The sequence below is a fragment of the Chrysochloris asiatica genome, unplaced genomic scaffold (genome assembly GCF_000296735.1).
Source record: "Chrysochloris asiatica unplaced genomic scaffold, ChrAsi1.0 scaffold00008, whole genome shotgun sequence".
NCBI lineage: Eukaryota > Metazoa > Chordata > Mammalia > Afrosoricida > Chrysochloridae > Chrysochloris > Chrysochloris asiatica.
In genome coordinates, this window is record NW_006408526.1 from 24713091 (window position 1) to 24740680 (window position 27590).

A 27590-nucleotide genomic window follows, 5' to 3' on the forward strand; every position below is an offset into this window, starting at 1 on the left:
TTTTTTTTTAAGTTTTTATTGTGAATTGAGTGATAGTTTACATGGAGAACATCAGCTTTACATTCATCCTATCGTATGTCGTTTCATTGCAATGATTTCAATCCCCTCCATGCATCATCATTCAACAGCATTTGCTTCCAATCCCTCTGTGTTTTTATTTTTTTTTTTGGAAGCACTCAGGAATATATAACCATTCAAACAACCAAAGGGCACACCCCACAAGCCTGCCCCCTGCCGTCAGCACACAGCTCCTTTCCCTCCCTGAGTCCAGAGTCCCCAGCCACTCCATTTCTCCACATCATCATCTCTGCCTCCATCTCTGGTGTCACTGCTTCTCTGGATGCAAGGAGGTTTTTGTTATGTTTTAGTTTGGTTATTTTAGAGGTCTTTTTTTTTAATCACTGACTTGTAAAGAAAGGGTAATCAAATCCATTATACCATCAAAAGTGTAGTTCATTTGCATTAAGCTCATTCTATTTGATAAGCAGAGAAATCCACACACAGGGTGAGTTAGCAGGAATGGCTGCCAATGACACTTCAGATAACACTTATTGAAAGATTATGAATAATATCCTGATTACAAATGAAAGTTTGGTCTCACCTTTTTAGCCAAGAATTAATAAAGACTACATATCGTTTTTTAGTCTAATGAATAGCAGAGTAACTAATTAGAGTAGTAACAGCCTAGCAAATTATTCCAGATTTCAAGTGCAGTCAAAGTGCCATTTTGTCGTAGATAATATAGAACTTATAGCAACAGATGTGAATAATAAGTAGGAATTGAGAGTACCCAGGAATAGTTAAGCTAATGATTTTCAAATCAGAATTATTTAGTTTATGTCTTAGGCTGGATTCTCTAGAGAAGCAAAACCAGTGAAGCTTATATATGTATATAGAAAGAGAGGTTTATATCAAACAAATGGTTCAACGGTTATAGAGGTGGGCAAGTCTCAGATATGTGTGTCAGAGGATCCAAGATCGGCAGGTTAGATGGTAAGCATGCAGGTTGGGCAAGTAAGATGGTAGGCTGCTGCTGATTCTCAGGAGTGGCAGGTAATAGAACAGTCCACTGGCTCAAATCCAGATGACAAGCTAAACATAGGATCCAGACCCAGCAGAAAGGAAAGCAAACTTTGCCTGAGTGTCCAATATATTAGAAGCAGGCCACACCCTCAAGGACACTTCCTTTCAATTGATTGGCTGCTCACAGCAGAGTTCATCATGGAGATGTTAACATGATATTAGATCTCATCATGGGGGATTAGTACATCTTCACTCCCAAACTGATGAGCATCCTGGCTCAGTCAAGTTGACATAAAACTTAGCTATCATAGTCATCTCTTGCCAACATGGCATCTGTACATATCACCTTAAACCATTCATAATTTCTAAATAAAGACAATTATAAAGCCTAATAGGATACAATTAACATGCATACAACCAAGAATGCACTAACCCCATTTGTATATTTCATAAATGAAAAAAGATATTTGATGCACACATATAAATAAAAAAATATTCATAACAATTACAGTCTTTGCTACTGCAACAGGTAACATGGCTATAGATGGTATTCAGAACTACTTTCTTCCACCATGCAAAGGGTAATCTTAACTTCCAGTTCTATGGAATTAGTGTTGTTTCTCTATGTGGGAGTATTCCTTCCTTAGAAATGAAAGTGTCCAGACTAGTATAACATAGGGTTGCAGGGACAAGAAGTAAAAATCTTTGGAGTGGGTCACTAGGAGTAATAGTGAGTGGTGCCACTCCCATTTCTACTCCTTGATTCCCGTTCACATGAATCCTGGATACAGGAGAAACAATACCATATATTGAGAGCTGATTTTCTCCAGGAACATCTACAGTCTTCTCAAGAACATTGTTCCAACCCTGTAAGGTATTGCCACCTAGGTGGCACTATAATTGTGCCTTTAAAAGGGCATTCAATCTTTCTATCAAGCCAGCTGCTTCAGGATGATGTGGAACATGGGAACACCAGAGAATTTCATGAGTATGGGCCATTTCCACATTTCGTTTGTAAGTGGTTCCCTTGATCAAGGTAATGTTGTGTGGGTTATCATAATGGTGGATGAGGCATTTTAAAAGTCCACAAATGGTTGTTTTGACAGAAGCATTGCATGCTGGGAAGGCAAATCCATTTCCAGAGTGCTTATTCATGAAAGAACAAAACTCTGTTCTTTCCATGATGGAAGTGGTCCAATGTAATCCACCTGCCACCAGGTTGCTGGCTGATCTCCCTGAAGAATGGCCCCATATCTTGGACTCAGTGCTAGTTTCTGCTACTGGCAGATTGGGCACTCAGCAGTAACTGTAGTCAGGTCAATCTTGGTGAGTGGAAGTCCATGCTGCTGAGTCCATGCATATGCTCCATCCCTGCCACCCTGGCCACTTTGTTCATGAGCCCATTGGGCAGTGATAGGAGTGGGTGGGGAAAGAGGATGATTAGTTTCCACAGAACATATCATCCTATCCACTTGATTGTTAAAATGCTCCTCTGCTAAGGTAACCTTTGGTTATCATTCACATGAGACTTAAATATATTCACTTTTTGTCCTATTCACAGAGGCCTGCTCACATACTTCTTCTCCACATCTCTTTGTCATCAATTTTCCAATCATGTTCCTTCCAAATCCTTGACCATCCAGCCAAGCCATTGGCCAAAACACATCTGGCCATTTCTCCTTCCAGGCAAAATGAACAACCAGATGCACTGCTCAAAGTTCTGCCCATTGGGAGGATTTCCCTTCCCCACTGTCCTTCAGGGAAGTCCCAGAAAGGGTCTGTAGTGTTACTGCTATCCACTTGTGCAGAACGATTTGTAGTACAAGCATGGGCTTTTTTCTTCTTGAGTCACCTGATCATAAGGAACTACCCCATGTAGCCACAGGTGCAGGCTTTGAAAAGGAAGGTAATGTGACAGAAGTGGAGACCATGGACATTTGGACCACTTCTTCATGCAGCTTACTTGTGCCTTCAGGTCTTTCTCGAGCCTGATCTCATCTACACTATTTCCCTTTCATGATGGAATACTGCTGTGTACATCCAACTATGTAATTTTGTGTACCATGAGATGATACTCAGTTCATGGGTAGCTCAGGTCTCATGGTACTTGATGACCGATGGTTAGGTATTCAGTTTCTAGTAAGGCCCAGTAACACGTCAAAAGCTTTTTCTCAAAAGGAGAGTAGTTATTTGCAAAGAATGGCAGGGATTTGCTCCACATTCTAAGGATCTGAGCTATGATTCACCAATAGGGGCCAACTAAAAACTCCAAACTGCATCTCTATCTGCCACTGATACTTTAAGCACCATTGGATCAACTGGATCATATGATCAAAATGGCTTACACAGCAACTCGAACCTGTTGTAAGCTTTCTCTTGTTCTGGACCCCACTCAAAGCTAGCAGCTTTTCAAGTCACTTGGTAAGTAGGCTGGAGTAGCACACCCAAATGATTCATTGCCTCCAAAATCTAAAATGACCCACCATGCATTGTGCCTCAGTTTTAGTTGTAGAAGGGGCCAGATGAAATAGCTTATTCTTCACTGTAGTAGGAATAGCTTGACATGCCCCATACCACTGGGCCCTAGAAATTTCCCTGAGGTGGAAGGTGCCTGAATTTTTGTCAGATTAATTTCTTGTCATGGAGGATTACTATGTCTTCCTTGCCAAACTGCTTAGCATTCTGACACAGTCAAGTTGACACAAAACCTTAAGCATCACAGTTAAAATTTATTTTCTTCTCCTAAATTGTCATACTGTTGAACTGGCCTTTGATTTATTGACATTCTAAGATGTGATATGAGTTTTCATTTTGCCTTCCAGGATGCACAGAATCAAAAATTAAAGACAAGCATATGGTACCGAGAGGTAAATGTTTCTTTTGTGCATGCTAGACTCCTGATCTGAATCAATTGAAAAGTATGTTATTCTAAGAATCTGGCATGATCTATGTGTCTGTAGCTCCACACATCCTCTATGGATTCTAATGTTGTTGTTGTCAAGTGCTGTTTAGTGGATTCCAACCCATAGCGACCCTGTATAGGGTTTCCAAAGAGCAGCTTGTGAGCTTGAACCGCCGACCTTGCAGTTCAAATGACTTTGCAGTCTGGTGCATTAACCCACAGTGCCACACCAGGACTCCATGGATTCTAATAAGTTTATTAAAATCCATGTGAGCTGTGTGCCCATGGGTTCTGGTTGGAGCTGCCATCTTTAGGAATTGGATGGAACATCCTCTCCTCTAACTAGCATAGAACCAAGGAACCATAATCAATTTGGATTATTAATCCCAATCTCTCAATTCTTTGGTGAGGTAGAATTTATCTCATTCTGATATATTTCCTGTTTTTGGACTGCTCCTGACAGGTTTGGAATGACGAGTTTTTATCCTGGAACACTAGCATGTTTGATGAGATTAGAGAGGTCTCCTTACCTCTAAGTGCCATCTGGGCCCCAGATATCATCATTAATGAGTTGTAAGTGTGCTGAGTGTATTTCTGTAAAGTTTACACTACTTAGAGCGCTTAGAATGTTCAAGTCATCAATTGTCATCTACTTGTAGTCAGTGTTGCTGTAAATATATTTATGGTTGTTAAGTGATGTCAAGTCAGTTCCAATTCATAGCGATCCTGTATAAGGTTTCCGAAGAGTGGCTAGTGAGTTCAAACTGCTGACCTTGTGGTCCATTGCTTAATCAGAACTCCATATATATTTTTTTCATTTTTTTATCTTGAACTTGTTTCTGAAGCTAGCTTTTGCTTCTGAACCATAAAAGGAGCACATTTTAGGGACTATTCAGGGGTGGCATACCATGAGTCAGCATCACTTAAGATATAGATTTGATTACTAATGTCTGCGGTTATTAATGGATTAGATCTGTGTGCCAACAGCAGCAAGTGTGGCCATCTTTGATATGGCTAATCACCTCATGGGAAATGCAATTCTCTCTTCACAATGTTAGACCAGTCCTAGGGGTGGTGGTCATTACTAGCTCCTTGTCAATTCTGTTTACATTTTGCAATGACGAAAAGCCTCTCTATAATAATGAATTTCTTATGTTTCATGTAGTGTGGATATTGAGAGATCACCCAACTTTCCTTACGTTTATGTGAACTCATCTGGAACCATTAAGAACGCTAAGCCCATCCAAGTGGTGTCTGCATGCAGTTTAGAGACATATGCTTTCCCATTTGATATCCAGAATTGCAGCCTAACCTTCAATAGCATTCTGCACACAGGTAAGCCCTGAGAGATGCAGGTCAGTCATCAGAAAACACACTGGGATGCAGGATTGATGCACATAGGGAAAATGATATTATGCCATCAGTCAGGTCTGCTTTATTCTTCCCATAATTGACTTTAAAAAAAATCTAAATCTCCTCTTGCAGCTATTCAGTTTCTGCCATAAATCAGACCAAGTAGGATGTTGTGAGCAGATATATAGCCCATTACTGCTGTTGATTTGGGAAGGCATTAGGTTTTCAGTGCCACTGAAAATGTTACGGAAGTCACAGCATCAATTCCATCATTTTATGGATAGTTGAAGCCAAACCCTAAATTCAGAGTTTTGTTTTTCTCATGGCTAGAAAGATTTTTATCCCTACCCCTCACTTCATTCCAAATGGTTACATTAAATCCAAGCCAAGTAAGACAGTGCATAGGGCCAGAATAAAAGGAAAGCCTCATATTGGAGAGTTGGAGAAGTGGGTTGATGTTGGAGTCTCTTTCTCTATATAAAATCCAGTTGTTTCTGTTGTTTCCAGTGGAAGATGTAAACCTGGCCTTCATAAGGAGCAGAGAAGACATTGAGCATGACAAAAAGGCATTCTTGAATGATAGTGAGTGGGAACTTCTTTCTGTGCCCTCCACATACAGCATCCTGCAGAGCAGCGCTGGAGATTTTGCCCAGATTCAGTTTAATGTAGGTTTTCCTCCTTCTTGTCCCTGAGGCCCATTTCCCTGCAGTCTTTGAGAATCTGTTCTCTGTTGCATATGCATATTCATGAATGCCCAAGGGTAACTGATTCTTACAGCTCTGGTCATCGCCTGCACTCCAGCACTCCAATCCTAGGGCAGGTCTCCTGCTGTAGCAATTTGATTTCACAAATGAAAACAGAGAGAATGAATGGCTTCCAGATACCCAGAGGACTAGAAGCTAAAACCTGGACCACCCATCGCAGCAGGAATCCTTAAATTCCTCAATATTTACTAACATCCTCAGTTTTCATTCCTGCGGAGAAAAAAACAAAACAAACAAAAACCCACAGACCTCACCAAAAAAAGAAAATGAGGAGAAGAGTGTCTAACAGACAGTATGGTCTGATTTTTATTGGTAAGGATTAACTCTAGATGCAGGTACATGAAATTGTCATAGTATTAACCTGAATACCTTGAGGGATTAGCCCACAAACCACCCGTGGGACCCTCAGAGACCACCGGTGGTTTCTGGATCAGAGAGGACAAATGCCCTAAAAGGATGTGAAGAGAACCCACATTCCTCAGAACTAGTAGGAATGCTCCAGAGAGCAAGGGAAATGTGTCCAGCAGGGGCCTGGAGGATGTTGGGGTACATGGGTGCAGCTTGGTACTCTGCCCTCCTGAGACCCCATTCTCCCTTCCGGGCTTTCCTGGTAAACCATCATGACTCACGGTCTGGTCTACAGCAATGTCAACTGGTAGATTGGTAGATTGTTAGTATTCACCAGTATGCTTTGCTTTTTCTATACAAAGTCCACTTGTGGTAGTGCTGGAGTCTTTAATACAAGGTAATGAATCCAATTGAAAAATAGAGTGCAGGTAGGTTAGGAGTGTACTTGAGATGAATTCTTCTAGAAATCAAATCTTTTTGAATAAGAAAGAAAATTTAAACTAGACCAAGGCACCATGGTTACTGCAGACAATTCTATATAACGGGGAATGGAATGAACTGTTATCAAAGGATAGATGCCCCTCCATTAGTTAAAAGGTATTTTGCACAGTTTTCCAACCAAGCTTAGCAAAGCTCTTGTTAAATCAGGGACCCCTGTGATTTGAAGCTGATTAATGGATTGATGGTAGTGGGTTTCATTTTTTTGGTTTATTGCATAATGCTGGGTACTAAGTAATTGTAACTACAGTAGGGTTTGGGCTCTAGCCTAGAATTCTGCTTGGTTTTTAGCAAAGCTTTCATTGCGGTCTGTTTGTCCACTTTTTTTTTTCTTTTCTTTCTTTCTTTAACTTAGGGAAAGAGAGGTAAAAAAGAAAGCTTTTTTAATTTCAATGAGTTTCTTGGCTAAGAGTAAACACCTCATTAATTTTAAAGATATCAGCCCGCAAACATTATTAATGCAGCCGAATAATGGAGAGCATTAAAGGGAAATGTGAGGGAGTAGCACATACAAGGTGGAACATAGTCACCTACCAAGCACTCCTGAGAACGCGGCACACACCATTACCTGCGCTGCACGGAGGAGACAAACAAAGGCGAGAGAAGGGGCAGGTAAACAGGAACACACATGCACACACGTTCTTTCTCCATGGAAGCAGCCATTATTTGGAGTTACACATCACCTTTCACTGCAAGTATTAATTTGTCATCTCAACAACGGTGAGACATTTTCTGTATACTCTCTGAGCCCTGGTGGTGCTGTGGGCTAGGCATTGGGCTGCTAACTGCAATGTTGATGGTTCAAACCCAGTAGCTGTGCCATGAGAAATAAATGAAACTATCTGCTCTGTAAAGATTTACAGTTTCCAAAACCCTACATAGAGTTATTATCAGTTGGAATTGACTTGAGGGCAGTGGATTTGGATCACTATTGTAAATATGATGAGCAGAGATGGTTAAAGATGAAGGCTTCCTGGGACCTCAGGAAACATGGTCTGGTTCCTTTGCTCTGGTCAGTCACTGTAGTGCTTTTTCCCCATTTACAATGTGTACCTGGATGGGTGCTGGAGGCAGGAATGGGTTTGACTGCCTGCTCTTAGTGTTTTTCTTCTGGGCCCCTTTGCCCTGGTGGCTAAGGTAGGCTACATAGCAGTCTTCCAACCCTAGCCCTCTGGAACAGTAGAGAAAAACTACTGAATAGAGTCATAGATTGTATTTGATAGGGCAGGGAGCCAACTCAGAAGGGACTCTGCAACTTTACAGAGACTTCACAAGTAGAATAAGTGACAATCAGTTTCTCTCTCCCTCTGCCTCTCAGCTTCCAAGCTTTCTCATTCCTGCTCTGTGTAGGGTGCTGGACTCATTATGTTGTCTTGCTCCACATCAGACCTCCCTCTCTGAAACACCAACGGAGGCACTCAGGTGTCCTTCAACAGTCCTTGGCCAATGACATGAAATTCAGAGTCAGTCCCATGCCAATACTGGGCCTGCCAGCAAAGGACCATCTACCTCCTAGTTTTATCATCCTCAGTGTTGCAGTCCAGGCTGTCCAGCAAGGGACTAGAGATAGGCGGAGCAAGCAGGGGGAACAATTCTAAATACATTCTCACCTTGGGACTGATGTACACTGCTGCATTTCTATAACATCAGATGCTGTGGATACCCCGTTAGCTTCAGCTAGTGTGCAATCATACCTGCCAGCTCTAGGACACGTATTGTTTATCTGAGGACTCAGCTGATGCTTTGCAGTCAGGCTGTATTCCACAGGGGGCCCCAAGCACAGGCAAGTCTCTCTATGAGGATGTCTGTGTGCAGCCTGGAACCCCATCCAGCAGCCATAGGAGAGGAGGTTTCTTCCAATACATTATTGGACATGCTGGTTCCCAGAAACAGCAAGGTGAGCATTCAACTTCTGTATGGCAGTGTTTTTGGTTTTTTAAAGGAAAAACAATGAAGATAGAAATAAAATTTAGGAACTCATATTGGATGGAAAAGGATGGGCTGCTGTGGTTACTAAACTGAGCTCAACCACAGAAATCCTCACAGTGACTGAAGTGTTCACTCAGGCAGAACTGGAGTATCCACTGAGGACCTCTAGAAAGATGCAAAGGGGAATCTGGGAAAGAAAGGTACCCTGTGTATCTTCTTCTGTCATAATAGTCCTTTCTAAGTTGTTGTTGGTGATGTGCCGTGGAGTCGGTCCCCACTCATAGCAATGGTAGCAGAAAGCCTCATCTTTCCTCCCACAGAACAGCTGTTAGTTTCGAACTGTTGACCTTGAGATTATTAGCCCAACTCATAACCACTATGCTACCAGAGCTCCTTCCTTAGGATAAAGCAATTTGGTCAAGACACTCAGTGAATGGGGGTCATAAACTTGATAGTGATCATTCTGAGCACCACCAGATTGAAAGAGGAGAGGGGAGGAGAGAGGGGAGGGGAGGGGAGAGGAGATGAGAGGAGAGGAGAGGAGAAGAGGAGAGGAGAGGGAGAGTCCTGGAATCATGAACTTTCTGCAAATCCTACCCAACTCACATCAAGATCCAAGAAATTCTCATTCCAGTGCAAAGATCTTACTTACTTGGAAGCAACTCTCCTGTCTTTTCTGAATTGGGAATGTTGGGAGGGGCTTGGGAGAGGAGGAAAATGAGCTTCTGGATGAAACGTGAGTCTGGGCGTCAAAATTCCAACTATGTCATAAAGACGGTCATGCAAAATTGAGTACTGGTGGGGTCTACCATCAAGGAGGCAATTAGAGGCTAACCTTGGGGCCTACTCCATCTCCAAGGAGCTCTCCACACACACATTCTGAATTAGATTGATCTCTTTCATTAACATCAATAGGCTCCAAATACCTTTGTGTACTTATTATTACCTGGCTTTAATGGATAATGAAATTGTGGCATAATATTGCTAACACCTGAAGGGTGTCTAATGGAGAACACAGACTGAAACTAAAGTGCTTTCTCTTCCCTTTCTGTGGAATTTAAAGGCACCAGCTCCTTTAGTCCATTAGAAATGATGGGTTTTAGGTAGGGGCAGTTTCTCTGTGCTGTTGACATCCCTTCCTCCCTGAAAAAGTCGGGGTTACTGCTTTGAGCATGACCTTCTCTAGGGAGGGAGCCTTTAAAAGGACTGGGCACAGTAGGGTAGCGTTATTAATAGATTCCAATACAACTCACTCAATGTTGGACTATCCAATAAGCAAGGTAAGCACTTGCTTACTTGTGCTTACTTATTAATCTGTAGTGAACAGTTTCACATTTTTTCAACACTTTAAAGATTTTATGTCTAGGCATGTCTGACATCTGTCTCTCTCCCAAACTCATAGCACCCCTACAGAATCAAAACCTCTTTTTCAAATTTACATCCTTGATAGGGAAAGAAGATCTAGTAATGAAGGTAAGCATGTGCTTACTTGTGATTTCTTACTAATCTGTAGTGAACAGTTTCACCTGCTGGTGAAAAACATGTGAAATTGTTCATTAGATTAGTAAGTAAACACAATTAAGCCCATGCTTCTCTTGCTTATTGAGTAATCTGACCATGGACTCAGCAAATACCTTTAGAGCTCTTATCGTGTGCCAGACATTGAATGGTAGACATTGAAGTCACAAAGATGAATAAGAAAAAGTTCCAACTTCTGTCATGAACCTCAAGATCTGTCCAGGGAGACATTATAATGATGGTGGTGGTGGTGTGCCGTGGAGTCGGTTCCGACTCATAGCAAGCTTGTATAGGGTTTCCGAGGCGACAAATCTTTATGGGAGCAGAAAGCCTCATCTTTCTCCTGTGGAACTGTTGGTAATTTCGAATTAGCTGAACTTGAGGTTGTTGTTGTTGTTGTTGTTAAGTGCCATCGAGTCGGGTCCGACCCATAGCGACCCTGTACAGGGTTTCCGAGGGTGTAAATCTTTACGGGAGTAGAAAGCCTCATCTTTCTCCCGCGGAGCCGCTGGTAGTTTCGAACCGCTGACCTTAAGGTTCGCAGCCCAATTCGTAACCACTACGCTACCAGAGCTCCTGTAACCACTATGCTACCACAACATTAATTAAGCATTTACCCTACATGGCTCTGTAGGATAAGCACTGGACTGCTAACTACATGGTTTGCTGTTGTTAAGTGCCATTGAGTTGATTCCGACCCATAGTGACCCTGTATAGGGTTTCCAAGGAGCAGCTGGTGAGCTTGACATGCCGACCTTGCAGAATGGCTTTACAGTCTGATGCATTAACCCCCAGCGCCACACCAGGACTCTGAACCACACCAAGTGGTTCAAACCCGCTAGCCGGTTCTTGGAAACCTTCTATAAGAGTCACTATGAGTCGGATCCACCTGATAGCAACAACTTAACAACTATGTAAGTTACCATTTTTAAGAGTTTGTACATGTGATCTTCATATCCCTGAGACAGTGGAAATAGCAACTCTAAATATATGCAATTTTTGCAAATGAATGAGGGTACAGAAACACTCAGTAACTTACCTGACGTTGCAGAGAGACTGGTATGACCTGAGTGTGAATCTGGTCAATTTAGCTTTAGAATCCATTTATCGATAATGCAGTGGGTTCCACTCTGCTCTTTGCCATCCACTTATAGTGTGTTACTAGACAGGTCATCTATCCTCTAGTCTGGTCTTTGATCCCATAAAATGTGGGCAAGGGCAGGGACTAGATCTGTCCAGTTAGTGATTCTAACTCCAGTATCTAGGCTAGTGCCTGATACCCTGCTCAATTCATGTTTGCTGAACAAATTAATAAAAGGCTGGGGGGATTAAATGAGATGATGAAAACAAAACAAAAAAAAATTCCTGAAAGCTGTGAGATAAAATTAGTTTCTTTATTCTTCATGGGACTTGTGAAGAATTAAATAGAATCTTGAATCTGTAGATAACATAGTTCCCTGGTGGAATAGTTAATGAGCTCAGCTGCTAACCAAAACCTTGGCAGTTGCATCCATCCAGAGGTACCTCAGAAGCAAGGCTTGGCAATCTACTTTAGAAAAACCAGCCATTTGAAACCCTATGGAGCACAATTCTACTCTGACACATGTGGGGCCACTAAGTGTTGGAATTGACTTGATGGCACCTGTTTTATTTTGTTTTTTCTTAATCGATAACATTGCCCCTTAACCAAACTAAAGGAAAAATTAAGTATATTGTTATTGGAGTCCTGGTGTGGCACCATAGGATAAGCACTGGACTTCAAGGTCAGTTTGAACTGCAAGACCAGTGGTTAAAACTCACTAGCCACTCCTTAGAAACCCTACAGGGTGGCTGTGAATAGGAAATGACTTGATGGCACTTAGTAACAACAGTAGATAGTGTTTGGTTTATCCTGGGAATGGGGACATCTTGCTAAAGCTAAAGAATGTATGAAGTCGTTTGGGAGGGCCAGTTCAAACCCACCAGCTACTCCTTGGAAACCCTATTCAGGGTCGCTATGAGTCAAGTTGCCAAGGACTTCATTCTTCATGGATCAACTTCAACACTCGTGGAAACAGCAGTCAAGAGATCAGATGATGTATTGCATTGGGCAAATCTGCTGCACAGGAACTTTTTAAAGTATTGAAGAGCAGAGATGTCAGCTTGAGGACTAAGGTGCACTTGACCCAAGCCATGGTATTTTCAATAACCTCATATGGATGTGAAAGCTGGACAGTGAATAAGGAAGATCGTAGAAGAATTGATGCCTTTGAGTTGTGGTGTTGGAGGAGAATAATAAAAGTGCCATGGACTGCCAAAAGAACCAATAGATCTGTTTTGGAAGAAGTGCAGCCAGGGTGCTCCTTGGAGGCCAGGATGGCTAAGCTTCGTCTCTCATACTTTGGACATATTGTCCAGAGGGAACAGTCGCTGGAGAAGGATGTCATGCTGGGTAAGATGGAGGGTCAGAGAAAAAGAGGAAGACCCCCAATGAGATGGATCAGCCAGGTGGCATCATTGATGGACTCAAGTGTGGCAGTGGTAGTGAGGTTGGCCCAGGATTGGACATTGTTTCGTTCTGCTGTGCATGGGGTCTCTATGAGTCAGTTCCGACTCGATGGCACCTGACAACAACATGAGTCGGAACCAACTCCACGGCACTTAACAACAACCTAGCTTTACAATTTTATAAGTCAAACATAGAAAAGGGAGATTTCTTCTTTTAGTTACAGCAGATATGAATAGTCTGTTCTTATATCTATTTCTTTTCCTTCTAAATCCATGCTGTTGATATCCAGTGAGGAATACTTGCAACAGGACCAGAAACATAATTTGTGGAGCCGATTTACACCCTCAGAAACCCTGTACAGGGTCGCTATGGGTCGGAACCGACTCGATGGCACTTAACAACAACAACATAATCCAAAATGAGAATGCAGGACCCCATGTTCAAAAAGTAGTAAGAATTTCAAAATGGTGCCAGCATAGACTTAAACCAAACACTGGGCCCTTCTAAGTGCAGGGGCCTGTGCAATTAACTGCACCAGTCCTAGGTCTATGAAGCTGGCCCTGCCTTCCAATCCCTTAGCTCTGCCTACATCTCTTCTCTGGTATGTTGGACAACATTGGTCTGATAACACAGCACATTCTAGAAATCCAGGGGCCCTGAGGAGCTACACTATCCATCTTTGGTTCCGGCCCAGATTTACATTCATGCTTCTAGCTCTGTGCCTCATGGGCCGTGGGCTCCCTGAACACATTCCACAGCAGCCTCTGAGAGGCATCATCTCAGCACGTGCTATTTACATACAATCTTTATTTAAAGAGCACAACTAATCTCAATTGTACCCAAGATGTTTGGCGAGGCAAAAGTAAACTGCTTTCAAAAAAGGGAAAATTGAGGCATGGAGCAGTTGAGTTCCTCACCCAGTACCACTTTAACTAGCTGATAGAAACGCTTTAGAATTGAGAGGCTCTAAAACTCGATTCCTTTGACTACAAGTTTGGACTTTTTTCCATTTAACCATCATGCCTACTTGTACTTTTTTTAAAGGTGGTATTCTTATACTTCTTTTTCCTTGTAATGTAATACCCACCTGAAATTTCCAAGGATTCTTATTTCTTCTAACTTCCAGAATTAGTAGGTTTGGCTACTCTCACCACCTGGACAGATCACCTCTAGCCCAAGCTGGGCCTTCAACACCAAACAACCTATGAACTTTCACCACTTGCCTCTGTCTCTTGTGACCTCATGAAACCATAGCATGACAGGAGTTAGAGGAGCAGTTAATGGCAGGTACTTCTATTGTTTTTCTTTTGCTGTGTTTTGGTAGAAATGAATTTTAACCAAATAATTGAGATTTTTTTGCCAAAAAAAAAAAATGAGTATTGCTCTAGTTTAGATATCTTCAGCGAAGTACATTTACTGTTTAAAATCAGAAAAGCGGTTCATCAGAGTTGTATCCTGTCATCATATTTACTCAATTTGTATGCTGAACAAATAATCTGAGAAACTGGATGATATTAAGAGGACCATGGCATCAGGACTGGAAAAAGGCTCATAATCTGAGATATGCAGATGACACAGCCTTGCTTGCTGAAAATGAAGAGGACTTGAAGTACTCACTGATAAAGATCAAAGACCATAACCTTCAACAAGAAGCCAAATAGCCTTAGAACTGGGCCAATAGCAGCATTATGATAAACAAAGAAAAGATTGAAGTTGTCAAGGATTTCATTTTATTTTGATGCACAAGCACTGTCAAGAAATCCTATTGCATTTGTACAAATCTGCTGCAAAAGATTTCTTGAACGTATTAAAAAGCAAAGATGTCACTGTGAGGACTAAGGTGTGCCTGACCCAAGCTGTGCCATGTTCAATCACCTCATATGCATGTCAAAGCTGAAAAAGGAAGACTGGAAAAGAAATTGGTGCCTTTAAATTATGGTGCTGGCAAAGGGTATAGTGGTTACGAGTCGGGCTGCCAACCTCAAGGTCAGCAGTTCGAAACTACCAGCAGTTCCGCGGGAGAACGATGAGGCGTTCTTCTCCCGCTTTGGAAACCATGTGCAGGGTCACTATGAGTCGAAATCGACTCCACGGTACTTAACAACAACCAGAAGTACAGCCAGAATGCTCTTTTTGAGCATTTTGTCTCATGTACTTTGAACATTTTATCTGGAGGGACCAGTCCCTGGAGAAGGACATCGTTCTTGGGAAACTATAGGGTCAGTGAAAAAGAGGAAGACCCTCAATGAGATGGATTGACACAGTAGGTGGAACAGTGGGATGCCTGTGAGGACAGCGCAGGACCAGGTAGTGTTTCCTTCTGTTGCACATAGGGTCGCTCTGAGTTGGAATTGACTCGACATCTTTAATGGGAAAGACAATAGTCGCTACAATTCATTAAATGCCAACCTGCAAAGAGTTGGGATATACTCTCAGAGCTGTGATCAGCAAAGCGATACGTGGTCTTTGCTACTACCTTCTGCTCTGCCCTATCTCACCCTGGTCTCTGGCCTTAATCTCTGCCTTGGCTCTATCTCTATTTCATTCTGTTCTAGGAAAGGAGACAAAGATGAGTTAGCAGAACTCTGCACTAAACTCAAAGGACCTATCCAGTCAAGAGTTGTAAATATGTTGTAGTGGAAAAGAATACCCGGTTTAGAATCAGATGGGGGTGGGGGGCGGGGATTATCCTGCTTCTGCTGCTTATTCAACTTGTCCACTTAAGGGGGACTATGATAGTTAAGGTTTTGTGTCAGTTTGAGTGGGCCAGTGTTCTCAGTGGTTTTGCAGTTAAGATGGAGTTACCACCTTCATGATAAAATCTAGATGTGATTGGTGATCTGATGTAGTTATCTTCTGTGTTGTAAAGTTTCACTTCTATGATGTTAATAAGGTCGGAGGCAATCTCTAGGATTAGGTTGTATCTTGAGTTAGTTCCTTTTCTTTTTCTTAAAATTTTTATTGTGAATGGAGGTTTACAGAGCAGAGCATCACTTTTATTCAACAAACCTTGAGTTAATTTCTTTTGAGATATAAAAGGAGAGAAAAGTGAGCAGAGAAAGAGGGACCTACTCCCACCAAGATGGTGTGTGTCCTTCGGACCTGGGTCCCTGTACTATGAAGCCCCTAGATCCAGGGAAAGATTGATACCAAGACGCATGGAGAGCTCCAAGGAATGCTGGGCCTACAGATGCTGAAAGGAGACAAGGCCCTTTTCCCAGAGCCAGGGAGGACAAAGCCTTCCCTTAAAACCAGTGCTCTGAGTTTGGACTTCAAACTGTGAGAGAATAAATCCTAGTTGCTAAAGCCATCCACTTGTGGTATTTCTGTTAATAGCAGCACTAGAGAACAAAGATAGGGGTGAGCTTTATCTTCTAACTATATAAAATGGAGCTATTACATACCAATAGAGTCCTGGTGTGGTGCTGTAGGTTAATGCTCTGGACTGCAAGGTTGGCGATTCAAACTCACCAGCTGTGCCTCAGAAACTCTATACAGGATCTCTATGGGTCAGAACCGACTGGACAGCATTTAACAACAACAGCTTGCCAATAAAGTTGTATATGTACAAGTCTCTAGAACCCTACCTGACACACAGACATCATTCAGTTGTTTGTGGAACCAGAGAACTGGGAGCTTTCAAACATTACTTATTTTCTAAATTCTGTAGCAAAAGCCCAGACCATTCATGTCAAGAAACATTTATTTAACATGCACTTTAAGGTAGGTGCAAGTTTTGGCCCTGTGGGAGATTTAAAAAAAAAAAAAAAAAAAGTTGCTTCTCTTACAGTGTGACACTGTGGGTTAATGCGCCAGACTGCAAAGCCATTTGACCTGCAAGGTCGGCAGTTCAAGCTCACCAGCTGCTCCTCAGAGACCCTATTACAGGGTCGCTATGGGTGGGAACCAACTCAATGGCACTTCACAACAACTCATGCTTAAGGGGTCCATAGTCTTGTGGGAGAAGCAAACCTCTCATTCCCTAGTTTTTTCTTTTCACACCCCAGAGAAATCGTCTAAGAAAGGGCAACCACAATGACCATGATCTTTTGAGCCTCACAATCCAAGCCATAATGCCCATTCAGCAGTTACGTATGCACTGACATACTGCAGGCTGAGCTGAATATCTTGAGTTGGTCTCCCACTCAAACCCACGTTCCTTCTCCTCCTCCCTGCAAGGGTGAGCTGTGGGACCTGTAGAAATGGGATCTCTAGTCCTGTTTGGCCAGTGGTGCTAGGGGATAGCAGGAGATGGGAGAGAGCGAAGAGAGCAAGTGGGTGTTTGCTTATGTCTCCATTTCCCTCCCTGTGGAGTTAATGCCTGGCTGAGTCCCTGGGAGAAAGCCGCAGTCATCTCTCTGGCAGTCATCTGCACACGGCTTTCTCTCCTCAGGTTCTAGTGACCAAAGCCTCCCATTGGCTACTTCAGGCCTAAGGGTAGTTAACTGCTCACCTAGTCCCTTAAAAACCCTGGGATACTGCACAACTTCATGTGTTTCCCTTACTCCTTGGTCACAACTTCTTTATGGATGCCTTCTAAAAATTTCAATTGAATTGTTCCCTTTGTTTCCACCCAGATCCTGACAGATAAACCAATGAAAAACAAAAAACTGGCATATACCATGTAAACCTCAACCTCCACAACCTTGAGCCCGGAAGAACTAGATGGTGCCCGTACCACTACCAACTGTTCTGAAAAGAAGTACATTTGAAGGTCCAGGATTGAGTGGGAGAAATATGTGGAAAAAAACTCAAAATTATGAAAAAGATCAGACTTACAGTCTGATAGAGACTCGGAGAAGCCCAGTGACTATGGCTGTTAGTCACCCTTCAGGTCAAGAAGTAAACTCAAGACATAGCAGTCTATGTCTTAATTTCAGCCAAGAATAGGCAGGTTTATAAGGGGAACAGTAACGCTAGGGAAGTACACACTCATGAGACTAGCCAACCATTTGAGATTAAAAAAAAAAAAAAAAAAGACAGCATTTACCCAAGGGCAAAGTTCAGATGGGTTAGAAAAGAAAGAGGAATGGACATAGGAAACACATGGAGGAAGTAGGATTTGGACTTTTACATTGTGGGAATTGTAATCAATGGCATGAAACAAAATGTGTGTGAATTGTTGAATGGAAACAGATTTGCTCTGCAAAACTTCACCCAATTCCCAACAAAAACTTAAGAAAAGGAAAAACCCAATATACACTACAATATGATACATAATAAGTTGTTTAAGAAGAAAGATTTTGGTGTAAGACTTGATTTTAAACAGTTTATTTTTGTTTGTTTCATACACTGTTTTATTAAAAATTTTTAAATGTCATAAATGAGCTCTCATTTGGGATTTAGATTAAAACTTGTGTCTTGAAAATTATGCTTGATTTACTCATAGTAGGAATATGAGTATTATTTTTTTTTTAAATGTTTTTATTGTGAATTGAGTGAAAGTTTACAGGGCAGATCATCAGTTTTACAATCAACAAATCATACACCTTGTTTCATAACAATGATTATAATCCCCTCCATGTACCAAGGAACTCTGGTAGCGTAGTGGTTACGAATCAGGCTGCTAACCTCAAGGTCAGCAGTTTGAACCTACCAGCTGTTTCGCAGGAGAACGATGAGGCTTTCTGCTCCCATAAAGATTTGCAGCCTCGGAAACCCTGTGTAGGGTCACTGTGAGTCGGAACCAACTCCACGGTACTTAACAACAACAACATGTTAATAGTATTTCTCTCTACTCATTTTAGCTTTTTTTTTTTTAAACACTCAGGCATATATAATACTTTACACCACCAAAGGGCACATTCTGCAAGTCTGCCTCCTGGCTGCCAGCTCTCAGTCCCTCTCTTCCCATGAATCTAGAGTGTTTAGCTGCTCCCTCTCTCCATGTCCCCATCTCTACCTCCGTCTGGTGTCCCTGCTTCTCTGGATAAGGTCCTGCGTTCTGCTTGTGCTCTTCTCCCTTGGTGGTCCTAAGGTCCCCTGTTTCTGGTCTGTAAGATTAGCTACTCCACCATTTTTGTTACAAAACTTCTACCTTTACAATTGTGACAGTCGCAATTGGTCATGATAACAATTACTATTGAATCATAAGAATCTTATCCCCGTCTCTTTTTACCAGACCCATCTGGACAAGATGAAAACTATTTAGTGGGGACTCTATCTTACCCCACACATTCTTAAACTAAATTCCCTGTTGAAACCTTGTAAGTCAGTCACTTCATGCCATTATTGCTCCCTCATTTTAGGTTGTTGTTGTTGTTAAGTGCTGTCGAGTTGATTCCGACCCATAGCGACCCTGTATAGGGTTTCCGAGGAGCAACTGCTATGCTTGAACCACCAACCTTGCAGTTCAAATGGCTTTGCAGTCTGGCACATTAACACACAGTGCCACACCAGGACACCCTCATTTTAGGTAGCCAATGTCTAATTTGCCTGTCCCTATCTACCCTGTGTACAGAGGGGATAGCATTGATACTTGATGTGAAGACTCCTTCCCTCTCTGTTGGGATTTAGAGTTATTATCTCCATGAATATAGGTCAAGTTCATCAAATTTAAGCAATTTACCCTCATTTCCTTTATCAAAAAAAAAATTTTTTTTTTTTTAAATCTTCCTCTAGTCAAGTTCTGATCATTAAGCCCTCGAGGCTAGTATCTGCAAGTTTGGGTGTTCTTGTGTGTCTCCCCTCACTTCCTATCAGCTGGATGCTTCACTCTCAGCTCTAGCCCTCCATGGATATGTCCTTGTCCTTGGGCTCAGTTGAACAGTTTCTTACCAGCTGTGTGAAGGTGGGTAAGCAACTTAGTGTCTTTAAATCTCCATTTCCTTGTTTATAAAATGAAATATGAATATTCAGCTCTTAGAGTTGTGAGACTTAAAATAAGATAAACCAACGGAAACACTTACTCCAGTACCTGTCACACAGCAAGTGGTAAACAAATATCCACCCCAGACCCACTAGCATCCAGTAGATTTTAATTCATAGCAACCTGGGGCTGTAAATCTTTACAGGAGCAGAAAGCCTCATCTTTCTCCTTCAAAGCAGTTGGTGAATTTCAACTGCAGTTCAATTCTTATCCTATATAGAGCCGTCAGGGCTCCTTGGTGAACAAATTTTTGTTGCTAAGTGCTATAGAATCAGTTTTGACTCAGTGAACCTATATAGTTTCTGAGGAGTGGCTAGTGAGTTTGAACCACAGACCTTGCGTTTATCAGTCCAGTGCTTATCTACAGCACCACATCAGGGCTCTGTGAACAAATAGTATCTTAATATTGCACTTAATAATAATAACACTATTATTAACTCTATGTAAACACTCAAGGGATTTTCTCCCTATTTTGTGAACCACAAAATAGTCAAGATTACATTTCTAAAGTCAATACATTTGTTCCTTTAGAAGCATATTTCTAAAGGAGTCCTGGTATGGTGCTGTAGGTTAATGAGCCAGACTGAAAAGTCATTTGAACTGCAAGGTTGGCGGTTCAAGCTCACCAGCCGCACCTTGGAAACCCTATACAGGGTAGCTATGGGTTGAAACTGACTCAACGGCACTTAACAACAACAACAACAACAACAACAACAATGAAGTCAACTATGTAGATTTTTCACATTATGCATAAATGTGAAGCGTTCTGGGAGCATTATTGGCTATTTGGCCAAACATTAGTCAGCTGGCTTGATCTCTCTTTTCAACAGATTCCTTGTCATTGGCCAGGTGGTGATTCGCAGGCGCCCATTGGTGTATGTCGTGAGCCTGCTGATTCCCAGCATCTTCCTAATGCTTGTGGACCTGGGAAGCTTCTACCTACCACCCAACTGCCGTGCCCGGATTGTGTTCAAGACCAGTGTGCTGGTGGGCTATACTGTCTTCAGGGTCAACATGTCTGATGAGGTGCCAAGGAGTGCAGTGAGCACCCCTCTGATTGGTAAGCAGCCGGAAGACCACCACACACCCATCTTCTATTACTGTTGTCAAAGAGATGATGTTGTACTTCCAGTTGGAGGAGGGCGAAGCCTGGAAACTCCAGCTAAGTCCACTGTGTTCTTCTCCCAGGGATCTTCTTCACAGTCTGCATGGCCTTCTTGGTCCTCAGCTTGTCCAAGTCCATCCTGTTGATCAAATACCTACATGATGGGCGGCGCAGTGAGCCAAAGCGGCCCCTCTTGTGTCTTCGAGGGGGCAGCGATGCTGATGTAGTGACTAGAACGGATCCCAGGATTCAGCCTGTTGGGGTGACAGGTTTGTGAGGAGCCTTGTTTTGTATAGCCCTATCCTCCTCAGCCTCAGTTTCCTTGGGGAACATCAGACCATGGTTTTAGTTGAGTGATAAATCAGAAACATTTGCTTCTTAGCCTCTGTGCTGAAATTTTCAGTACCTCTTTTGCGACTGAAGACTCTGACTTTCCAGAAAGCTTAATTTTGGCTCTAAGAAATGTTAGCTTTCTAAATTTTCTAGTCACAACTAATTACCCAAAGTGACTGAGCCATTGACTTTAGAAGTGTAGATTTCTGGCATGGATAAAGATGTTGTTTTTGTTGTGAAAGGCCATTGAATTGATTCTGACCCATAGCTACCCTGTATAGGGTTTCCAAGGTACAGCTGGTGAGTTTGAACTGCTGACCTTGCAGTTCAAATGGCTTTGCAGTCTGGTGCATTAACCCACAGTGCCATACCAGGACTCCTGGATAAAGATAGGTAGGTAGATATAGAGGCATATCTAGAGAACTTTGTACGTATTTACATTCTAGTTTAGCTTACATTAAAAAGAGTAAGAATTTATCTATCCCAGCCTGTAAAGCTCCAGCTGAGGCAAAGAGGGGTGGTTCTAGCCCAAACAGTCTCCTTGATGGACCTGCTTAGTTGCACCCTCGTTATACAACACAGCTCTTGCCTTCCTTCAGCAGGGAGGGAGAGAGTCCCCAACCCAACCCCAACCCCACTGCCAAGTTTTCCCCACAGCCTTTCTTGAAGGATTTTAGATCTTCAGCTTCAAAGGAAAGTCCAAATGGATGTTGGTAACTCTTGACTCATATAGTGTGTTTTTCTCCATCACACAGAGTCCCCTAATGGTCAAGAACACCAGGTTCATTCAGGGACCTTGAAAGAAGTCTGGTCCCAGCTGCAGTCCCTAAGCAACTACCTCCAGGTTCTGGAGCAGGTTGACCGACAAGAAATTGATTGGCTGACCCTCTTGTATCGCTTCGACCAACTGCTCTTTCGAAGCTACCTCTTGGTGCTGGGACTCTACACCATCACTCTGGGCTCCCTCTGGGCACTGTGGAGAAGCCTGTGAAGACTGACTTTGGTGGTGTCAGTGTGATGTCATGGAACTTGGGGAAGGTTGTAATGGTTTTGTGGGGAGATTGGACAAGAAGAAAAGGTGGGTCACAAAATTTTCCAGGAGCTCTGGTAGTGTAGTGGTAACGAGTCAGGCTGCTAGCTTCAAGGTCAGCAGTTTGAAACTACCAGCCATTCCATGGAATAAAGATGAAGCTTTCTGCTCCCGTAAGGATTTACAGCTTCAGAAACTTTATACAGGGTCACTATGAGTCGGAACTGACTCCACGACACACTACCACCACCACCACCATAATGGAGTCCTGGTGTGGATCTGTAGGATAAGCACTCGACTATAAGGTTGGTTTGAACTGCAAGTTTGGCGTTCAAGCTCACCAGCTGCTCTTCAGAAACCCTATACAGGGTTGCTATGGGTTGGAATCAACTTGATGGCACTCAACACCAACAACACCCCCATTCTGGAGTCCTGGTGTGGCAATGCAAGATAATGCACTGGCCAGTAAGGTTGGTTTGGACTGCAAGGTCAGCAGTTCACATCCACCAGTTGCTCTTTGGAAGCCCTAGATAGTGTTGCTATAAGTCCGAGCTGACTCCACTGCACTTAGCAACAACAACACCCCCCAGTACTTCTTTTCATTCAGTGTAGGTACTCACACCTAATGAACTACTTACTGAATGACACAGGAGAGGTGCATTTGTGATGAAAATGCATACACACTACACCATACACAATAAATAATGTCAACTTTCCTACTTACTCCACTTCATGCCCTCATTGTAACCACTCTCAGTATTCTCAGAAAATGTCTAGGCCCCAAACCCATTACCCACTGTTATTGACTTGGTTCTGACACATGTGACCCTCTAGGAAAGAGTAGAACATCCCCTAGAGTTTCCAAGGCTGTAAACCTTTACAGAAGAAGACTAACACATCTTTCAACCATGTAGAGATTTGGGATTGAACTGTGCTTAACCACTGTGCCACCATGGCTCCTGTCTAGGCACATACATACATATTTGTATATTTAAATGTAAGATCATTCCATGTCCCAGTCCCAGATTGGTCATTTATTCATTCAGTCAGAGAGTCATTCATTCAACAAAATCTATTGAGTATCGATTGAGTCCTAGGTATGATGTTAGGCACAGTAGACAATGTGAAGATAAATCAATTATATTCTGCTTGCTTGATTTCTATGGTCAACCTTGTACAAGCCAGAACACAAAGTTTCCATAATCAAAATATCCTCTGAAGGTCTTGCTTCCACTATCTCCATATCACTCCTCAGCAGGCCATTGTTTTAGGAGGAGACCCAGGTGCCCAGGCTTCCAGCCCCAATCTAACACAACATTTAGAAAACAATGGCCTCATGTAAGGTACTGAACTGAGGAATAGACAGCATGTGTAGTACTTGGGTTCAAAGAATTTGCTTTCTACTGTCCCCAAATCTACTTAACTTCCTATCCATGCCCATGGTCACTCACTCAGAAGAGTCCTGGTCACCTTGCACTTGGCTAAATCAACTTCCGGCTCATATTCTTCAGTGTTGTTGTTATTGTTAGGTGCCATTGAGTCAGTACCAACTCATAATGACCCTATGTACAACAGAATGAAACACTGCCTGGTTCTGGGCCAAACTCATATTTGTTGCCATGCTTGAGCCCATTGATGCTGTCACTTTGCCAATCCATCTTGCTGGGGGTCTTCCTCTTTTTCTCTAACCCTCCACCTTACCAAACATAATATCCTTCTCTACCAACTGGTCCCTCCTGACAATATGTCTGAAGTATGAGAGATGAAGTTTGGCCATCCTGGCCTCCAAGGAGTACTCTGGCTGCACTTCTTCCAACACAGATCTGTTGGTTCTTTGGCAGCCCATGGTACTTTCAATAATCTCCTCCAACACCATAACTCACATGCATCAATTCTTCTACGGTCTTCCTTATTCACTGTCCAGCTTTCACATGCATATGAGGTTATTGAAAATACCATGGTTGGGTCAGGCACACCTTAGTCCTCAAGCTGACATCTTTGCTCTTCAACACTTTATAAAGGTCTTATGCAGCAGATTTGCCTAATGCAATATATCATCTGATTTCTTGACAGCTGCTTCCAATGAGGGTTGATAGTTGATCCAAGAAGAATGAAGTCCTTGACAATTTCAATCTTCTCTCCATTGATAAGAGTGTTGTTTATTGGTCCAGTGGTGAGGATTTTTGTTTTCTTTACGTTGAGATGCAATCCATACCGAAGGCTGTGCTCTTTGATCTTCATCAGTTAATGTTTTAAGTCCTCTTCACTTTCAGCAAGCAAAGTTGTATCATCTACATATTGCAGGTTGTTAATAAGTCTTCCTCCAATCCTGATGCCACATTTTTCTTCATGTAACCCAGCTTCTCGGATTATTTGCTTAGCAAATAATGGTGAAAGAATACAACCGTGTCTTACACCTTTGTTTGTTTTAAACCATTCAGTGTTCCCATGTTTTGTTCAAACAACTGCCTCTTGGTTCATGTACAGATTCCTCATGAGCACAAAATCTGGATTGGATAGCCTATTTTATGACACACACATAACCTGAATCCTAAGAGTCAAGCCTAGCACAAATGTCTTTCCTCTTGTATTTGACTTTCTTCAGTTCTCATTGGTTCCTCTTCCAGAGTATTCAATCCAGCCAAGCCAATCTGCTTGCTGTCCTTCTCAGGAAGAGGTTTATTTCCACCTAAACCACTACTGAGTAGTTGACGTTCTCTTCCTTTATTTCTCTAATCTGCATGCCAAGTCTCTCTCAGATCCCTGCTCAAAACAGTCTCCTTCCACTCACTGTTTTCACCTGATGATCCTATGATTCTATTCCTCATCTCTTTCTTTAGTTTCATATTACTTTATAGTCAGCCTCCTTTTATATATGTGTATGTGTCATTTAGGGAGTGTGGTAGCTCCATATGATAAACACTGAACTGTGAACCACAAGGTCTGCGATTTAAGCCCACCAGTGGAAGAAAGATGAGGCTTTCTACTCCTGCAAAGATTTAAAGTATTGGAAACCCTATCTAGAGCGTCTCTATGAATCTGAAGTGACTCGACAGTATTTAGTAACAACAGATGTGCCATTTGATTCCATAAATACACCTCAACTCCTAGACTAACAGTACTGTTTCCTAGTTGACTCCTCAGTTGTGCCCAGCTCCATAGAGAATTTTGCATATGGTGACTCTACAGTACTTAGTACCAAGCACTCATTCTAAATCACATTTGACGGTAGACACATTTCTAGGTTTCCTGAGTCTGAGGAACAAAATCCACCTGAGGCCAGGCACTAACTCCCTCTGTATCCTTCCACCCTCAGCCTAGGACAACCATCAGAAGATTGGTAGAAGAACACAGTGTGCTGAAGGGGCCTAAATCTGCTGGCACAGAACACAAGTATCTAAAGCTGTTTGCTATGAACTTTTTTTCAGCTCTAAAATTGCCTCTAAAAACAATCTGCCTCTCTCCATCCCCTCCTCCCCCAGGAAAAAAAAGAATTTAAATTCAAACAGCCTTTACCTGCATCCTCCCTCTCTCATTACCTCCCAGTTAGTGCTCAATGCCAATTGTCCATGAAATTCCACTGCTGCTGTTAATGAAATGAGGAGTCTAAGAAGTTTGTGAATAGGAAGTGTCCGTGCAAACCTCCACCTGTTTCCTGCCTCACTTCCCATTTTCTGCTACTGGCCTTGTCGGCCTTGACCTGCTTGGTTAGCCTCTAAATTGATCCTAGCTTCCTCCACTTCCTCAGTCATTAAAGGAAGAAAAGACCAGCAGTGAACTCACTGTGGCGGATTCTCCTTCCCAACTATGCCTGGGAGAAAGTGCTAGATTAAGAGTTGTTGTTATTAAGTGCCACTGAATTGGTCTCAACCCATAGCAACCCTGTATAGGGTTTCTGAGGAGTGGCTGGTGAGTTTGAACTGCCGACTTGTAGTTCAAACTGACCCTGCAATTCAGTGCTTTAATCCCACAGCACCACACCTGGACTCCAGATTAAGAGGAGAGAAACCTGATTTTGGTCTTGGCTCCATCACTTGCTAGCCTGGGGTGGGGATCTTGAGCTTGACTTCACAGAGCTTCAATTTGCCTTACTTGATATTGAAATTGTTTGTGCCTACTCTGCCCATACCACAGAGTTATGGGTATCAAAAGGAAGTCATGTATTTAAAAGCACTTTGGTAACAAAATAATATACCACATAATAATGTTTACACCTGCCTGCTGTCTACAAATAAATGAATGCTAGTCTTGGGTCTTTGGTGTGAAATCCCTCTTTCAGCTGTCTTTTTGGGAATCTAGTCATGGGCTCTGGTCCTCCCCAGCAGTACACTTCTTCTTCCTGGGTCCCAAGGACTGAAGCCATCACTTGTCTCCTTGAGAGGGACTTGCATGGTGGAGGCTGCCAATGGGGAACTCTCCTTCCATTTCCCACAGAGTTCGTTCTCACCCCCTTGCCAGAGAACATTGCTCTGGTTCTTTGTGTCAGCCTCCAAAAAGCACCCTTTCAGAATAAAATCTGACCACTAAACTGACTAGAGTGTGGACTCTTTCTCTCCAGTGTCCAGTGTCGTTGGTCTCAATATGGCAGCCGGGAACTCATCCTAAGGCCCAGAGTCAGATCTGCATCTGGAAGCAATGAGATTATGAGAGAATGTGACTGCAGACCTCTTCCTAGAATAGTGTCCCTCTGTTGTGGGAGGATGACTGGGATGCCAGAGCCCTTATTTAGCAGAGTAGCTTTAGCTCAGTGCCCCCACACATCTTTAAATGTCATTATTCCTGCTCCACAGAGGAAGGAAACTGAGAAACAGAGCAAAATTGGGATTTTCAAAGCTTTGAATGCCCCTACCATCTGCTGTTTCCCAGAACCTAAGGTAGCTTCATTTGGCTTGGATCCACCATCATCACTCATAGAAGCAGAAGTCAAGAAATCAAACGATGTATCACATTAGGCAAATCTGCCGCATAAGACCTCTTGAAAGTGTTCAAGAGCAAAGACGTCAGTTTGAAGATTAAGGTATGCCTGACCCAAGTCATGCTATTTTTAATGCTTGTAAAAGCTGGACAATAAATAAGGAATTCCATAGAAGAATTGAAGCATTTGAGTTATGGTGTTGGAAAAGAATATTGAAAGTACCGTGGACGGCCAGAAGAACAAACAAATCTGCATTGGAAGAAGTACAGCCAGAATGCTCCTTAGAAGCCAGCATGTTGAGACTTCATCACTCATACTTTGGATGTATTATTAGAAGGGACTAGTCCCTGGAGAAGGACATCATGCTTGGTAAAGTGGAGGGTCAGAAAAAAAGAGGAAGACCTCCAACAAGGTAGATTATCACAGTGGCAGCAGCAGTGGGTTCAAGTGTAACAACAGTTGTGAGGATGGTGTAGGACTGGGCAGTGTTTCATTCTGTTAAGCACAAGGTCACTT

The 27590-nt window shown here is 42.5% G+C and overlaps 1 protein-coding gene across 1 annotated transcript in view; it reads left to right on the plus strand.

Annotated features, from left to right (window-relative positions):
- HTR3B (5-hydroxytryptamine (serotonin) receptor 3B, ionotropic) overlaps nt 1-22120 on the plus strand; it is a 58699-nt gene extending 36579 nt beyond the window's left edge. Inside the window, exons 4-10 of the mRNA XM_006833974.1 lie at nt 3846-3890; nt 4389-4498; nt 5091-5260; nt 5786-5943; nt 20541-20751; nt 20880-21065; nt 21885-22120. Of these exons, the coding sequence (XP_006834037.1) occupies nt 3846-3890; nt 4389-4498; nt 5091-5260; nt 5786-5943; nt 20541-20751; nt 20880-21065; nt 21885-22120 (1116 nt within the window). The remainder of the gene's footprint in view (nt 1-3845; nt 3891-4388; nt 4499-5090; nt 5261-5785; nt 5944-20540; nt 20752-20879; nt 21066-21884) is intronic.
- Nucleotides 22121-27590: the final 5470 nt, after the last annotated feature.